The 5000-nt window shown below is 48.8% G+C and overlaps 3 protein-coding genes across 3 annotated transcripts in view; all 3 read right to left on the bottom strand.

Moving 5' to 3' along the window:
* LOC113802943 (leukocyte elastase inhibitor) overlaps window positions 1–4520 on the bottom strand; it is an 11389-nt gene extending 6869 nt beyond the window's left edge. Inside the window, exons 1-4 of the mRNA XM_070117810.1 lie at window positions 4212–4520; window positions 3042–3268; window positions 2384–2590; window positions 38–242 (exon numbers count right to left, since the gene is read on the bottom strand). Coding sequence (XP_069973911.1) covers window positions 38–242; window positions 2384–2590; window positions 3042–3268; window positions 4212–4520 — 948 coding nt within the window. The remainder of the gene's footprint in view (window positions 1–37; window positions 243–2383; window positions 2591–3041; window positions 3269–4211) is intronic.
* The window catches only part of Spg7 (SPG7 matrix AAA peptidase subunit, paraplegin), a 381604-nt gene that overhangs the window by 67065 nt on the left and 309539 nt on the right, over window positions 1–5000 (bottom strand). The gene's annotated exons all lie outside the window — the stretch shown is intronic.
* Window positions 4934–5000, bottom strand: part of LOC138860385 (uncharacterized) — a 2819-nt gene continuing 2752 nt past the window's right edge. Inside the window, exon 3 of the mRNA XM_070117809.1 lies at window positions 4934–5000. This exon is cut by the window's right edge and continues 374 nt beyond it. Coding sequence (XP_069973910.1) covers window positions 4934–5000 — 67 coding nt within the window.

Raw genomic sequence — 5000 nt, 5'->3', positions numbered from 1 at the left:
CCCCCCCCTACCCACACCCACCCACCTACCCACCTACCTTCAGCGTGGAGAAGAGCGCCTTGACGGTGTCCGAGGTGAAGTTCGCCTCCAGCCGAGCGAGGCCGAAGGCGGGGTCGTCGGGTAACAACACAAACATCGAGACACGGCGGGATGCGTAGGGGAGTTCGAGGATCCGGACTTCCATTTCGGGCGAGTATCCTAATGGTAGTTCGAGCTTTCCGACCATCATGGGCACTTCGAACCTGCTTGGGGAGGGTTAGGGGGAGGTTGAGGGGTGGTTTTGTGGTAGGTTAAGGTGGGTGGAGGTAGATTGTCGTAGGTTAGGGGAGGTTTTGTGGTAGGTTAAGGTGGGTGAAGGTAGATTGTCGTAGGTTAGGGGGGGTTTTGTGGTAGGTTGAGGTGGGTCTTGGGGTAGATTGTCGTAGGTTAGGGGAGGTTAAGGGGTGGTTTTGTGGTAGGTTAAGGTGGGTGGAGGTAGATTGTCGTAGGTTAGGGGAGGTTAAGGGGTGGTTTTGTGGTAGGTGAAGGTGGGTGGAGGTAGATTGTCGTAGGTTAAGGGGAGGTTTTGTGGTAGGTTAAGGTGGGTGAAGGTAGATTGTCGTAGGTAAGGGAGGTTTTGTGGTAGGTTAAGGTGGGTGAAGGTAGGTCGTGTGGTAGATTGTCGTAGGTTAGGGGAGGTTTTGTGGTAGGTTAAGGTGGGTGAAGGTAGGTCGTGAGGTAGATTGTCGTAGGTTAGGCGAGGTTTTGTGGTAGGTTGAGGTGGGTTAAGGTAGGTCTTGAGGTAGATTATCGTAGGTTAAGGGAGGTTTTGTGGTAGGTTGAGGTGGGTTAAGGTAGGTCTTGAGGTAGATTATCGTAGGTTAAGGGAGGTTTTGTGGTAGGTTGAGGTGGGTTAAGGTAGGTCTTGAGGTAAATTATCGTAGGTTAGGGGAGGTTTTGTGGTAGGTTAAGGTAGTTCTTGAGGTACATTATCGTAGGTTAGGGGAGGTTTTGTGGTAGGTTAAGGTGGGTGAAGGTAGGTCGTGAGGTAGATTGTCGTAGGTTAGGGGAGGTTTTGTGGTAGGTTAAGGTAGGTCTTGAGGTAAACTGTCGTAGGTTAGGGGAGGTTTTGTTGGTAGGTTATGGTAGGTGAAGATAAGTTTTGTGGTAGGGTGTAGTAGATTTTGTGATAGGTTACGGGAAGTTAGGGAAAGATTAGATTAAGTTACAGAGAGAGAGAGAGAAAGAAAGAAAGGTGGAAGGTTGGAGACAAAGGCAAGATTATCGAAACAGGGTTAATGGGGAAAATAAAATAGGAGTCCCTGATATTCCTCTATGTAAGTACTGGATAGATTTCATAGTATTAACTTCTATTGACTGATACATACAGCGTGTTAGAGGATATGCATTCAGCCTAGTTAACCATTATAACAAATCGTTAAAAAATCATGTGTATTTCCTTCTAAGAAAAGATTACAATACTCGGGTTTTTGGCGCACAATTCAAATAAAAAATAATGGAAAAAGGGCCTCAATTCATCCAGAAATCGGTGAACAGTAAAACAAATCTGGCTTCATTGTGGTGCCTGGCATGAACATGAACCAACAATCCTTTTCTGTCATGTCTTAAAACCCTGCCTTTCTGGGGAGGGACGCCACGCGATAAAGAATATAAACTGAATAAAAAAACACAATAATGATGATAATGATAGTAATAATAAGGATGGTAAAGGTGCACTGAGATCTCTCTTCATCACCCCTTTGACCCCCTCAACTGCAAACTTATTTTTCGCGAAGTAAACACTCCATCGCTACCTAGTCCACAACAGTCTTCCCTTTACCTCGAAGGTGGATATCTATGCTACTTGTCTCTGCCTCAACATGAATATGCGGTATTCAGGGGACAACAACAATGCCCTCTTCTGCCATCAGTGGGGCACACAGACCATCAGATGGACTGGTCAGCTGCGTGAATCGTCTTCCCTTCTGCTGATGTCCATGCTAGCAGTCTGGTAGAAGCCTCTTTGATAAAGCTGCATCCTAATTTCAATCTGATTGGTGTTTCCTTTTTTCCCCTGTCAAGCGTCTCCTCGCTTCCCATATCCTTAGACTACCCCCTTATGATGGCCAGCCTTCGCATAATCCGCTGACCCTTCGAGCTGACCTGACCTCGACCTTCGCTTCCGTTCATTTGTCAACACTTGCCCTGCGTTCAGCGCGTTGATTCTCCACTCTCCCACTTCTACTCCCTCCTTTTCTATTCCTCTTCGGATGAAATTCAGAAGGATTTCGAAACGGTTGCCTCGCCTATTAATGTCTCGTTTATGCGTGGTGGTATTTTTCCACAAATAACAAAACAGATAATGACAGACGCGATAAACACCAACACTTGTTCTCGGACTGACCTGTTTCCCGACGGAGGGTAGAAGAGACCCTTGTCAAAAGTGAGGTTCGGCTGGAACTGGTGGAGCCACTGGCCGGAATAGTACACGGCCACCACAGCCAGGCCTTCTACAGCACCCTGTTCCTCCGTCACTGCCCCGGTCACTGCCTCAGTCACTGCTTCGGTCACTGCTCCGACCACCTGCCCGTCCGTCTGAGATTGCACCCACCTGCGAGTTGTGAATGAGAATGAAAGGCTTTGGTGGCACCCACGCCGTTGTGTGTGTGTGTGTATGTGAGTATTTGTTTGTTTCTCATTTTTTAAAAACTGAAATACGTATGTAACGAACAAGAAATAAGGACCTTCCCGCGATCGAATCTAGGAGAGAGAGAGAGAGAGAGAGAGAGAGAGAGAGAGAGAGAGAGAGAGAGAGAGAGAGAGAGAGCAACACAGACAGAAGAATCAGAAAAAAAACATCACCCCCCACAAAAAACAAACAAATCCCAACCAAACCCCCCTCACCTTAACCCCCCCCCCCTAAAAAAAAGAGAAAAAAAACACCGAAAAAACTCACCTCCCCCCCCCCCCCCCAAAAAAAAAAAAAAAAAAAAAAAAAAAAAAAAAAACGAAAAAAATGGAGAGAGAAAAGAAAACACCGAAAAAAGCACCAAAAGACTCACTGATCGATGCCTTTGAGCACCCCCGTGACGTTCCCCAAGAAGTCGACCTCCTGCGCAGGCCCCTTGTACTGCCCACGGACGAAGGCGGCTGAAGGGGACCCGGACTGCACGAAGAGGGAGCGAGCGAGGTGGAGTCTCCCGTGGTAGTAAGGGTCCTCGAAGTTGTCCATCATGGTCGTGTGTCCTTCGCGAATGTCGGCGATGGTCATGTTGGAGTATCGCAGGACCTTTCGGGGAGGAGAAAGAGGGTGAGGGAGGGAGAGAGGGAGAGGGAAGATATAGGATGGGGAGAGAGAGGGAGAGGGAAGGGGGAAGAAATAGGGTGAGAGAGGGAGAGGGAAGGGGGAAGAAATAGGGTGAGAGAGGGAGGAGAGGGAGAGGGTGGGGAGAGACGGAAAGGGAAGGGGAGGAGAAAGAGGGAGAGGGAAGGGGGAGAATGAGGGAGAGGGAAAGGGGAGAAAGAGGGTGAGAGAGGGAGAGGGTGATGGAAGGGGGGGATAGAGGGTGAGAGAGGGAGAAGGAAAGGGGGAGAAAGTGGGTGAGAGAGGGAAGGAAGGATGGGGGAGGAGAAAGATGCTAAGAGAGAAGAGGGAAGGGAGAAATAGAAGGGGAGGAAGTAAGGGGGAAGGAGAGAAGAGGGAGTTAAAGGATGAGAGAGGAAAATAGAGGGGGAGGAGAGGAAAAGAGAGTGGAGAGACAGACAGATAAATAGATAAATAGACAGAGAGAGAGAGAGCGAGAGGGAGCTGTCTAATTAAAGGATAGATAACTTAGTAAACCTGCATATATCTGAGGATAAGGTAAAGAAAGTGATGCAAAAGTAGACATATAAATATACAATGTCTTAAAAAAAAGAAAAAAAGGAACAGAAAGTACGGTAATAATTAGAAAATAGTAATGATAATGATGGTGATGGCGAGGATGATAATGGTAATAATAATAGTAATAATATTAGTTATAGTAGTAGTAGTAATAGTAATAATAATAACAAAATGATAATGATAACAATGATAATGAAAACAATGATAATGAAAACAATGAATGATAATGAAATGATAACAATGATGATAACAAAATGACCATAAAAATAACCAAAAATAGTCTTACCAACACCTACAAAACTACCAACATCAACAACAACAACAAAAAAATCATAATGGAACAACTCACCTGCCTCACCTGCTGACTGAGCACCTGGTCGTCGCTGAGCAGGAGCGGGTAGAGAAGCGCCGCCACGCACACGGGACTGAAAAGAACATTGGCTTCCTGCTCAGTCGACTCCTTCACGAGGGCGCCGTACAGGTCGAGTGTGAATTCGAAGTGGGCGCGAGAGAACCTGTGGCCGCCGCTACTGGAGGTCGGGTCGAGGGCTCTGTGGGGGCGTGGCGTGATGGGTCGAGGGGCGGGGTTGGCTGAGGGGGCGGAGTGTGCCGTGTGCCAGACTGCCATGGTCATGACGATTTGCCAGGTGACGGTCATCGTGTTGGGGGGTGGGTCGGGGGAGGGGTTGGTTGGGGGGAGTGAGTCGGGAGTGCGTTGGTTGGGGGGGTGTGAGTCGGGAGTGGGTTGGTTGGGGGAGTGAGTCAGGAGTGGGTTGGTTGGGGGAGTGAGTCGGGTGTGGGTTGGTTGGGGGAGGGAGTGGGGAGTGGGTTGGTTGGGGGAGTGAGTCGGGTGTGGGCTGGTTGGAGGGAGTGGATCGGGAATTGGGTTGGTTAGTGGGAGTGACTCGAGACTAGGGCTGGTTGGTGGGAGTGACTCGAGGCTGGGGCTGATTGGTGGGAGTGACTCAAGAATAGGGCTGGTTAGTATGAGTGACTCGGGAGTCGGGTTGGTTAGGGGGAGTGACTTGGGAGTGGGGCTGATAGACTGGAGTAAATCGGGAGTGGCGCTGGTTAGTGGGAGTGACTCAGGAGTCTGGGTGGTGGGAGTGACTCGAGAGCTGGGTAGGTTAGTGGGAGT

The sequence above is a fragment of the Penaeus vannamei genome, chromosome 41, assembly GCF_042767895.1.
Source record: "Penaeus vannamei isolate JL-2024 chromosome 41, ASM4276789v1, whole genome shotgun sequence".
NCBI classification, from domain to species: Eukaryota; Metazoa; Arthropoda; class Malacostraca; order Decapoda; family Penaeidae; genus Penaeus; species Penaeus vannamei.
The sequence above is the reverse complement of the archived record's forward strand: the minus strand, read 5'-3'. Positions and strand labels throughout refer to the sequence as shown.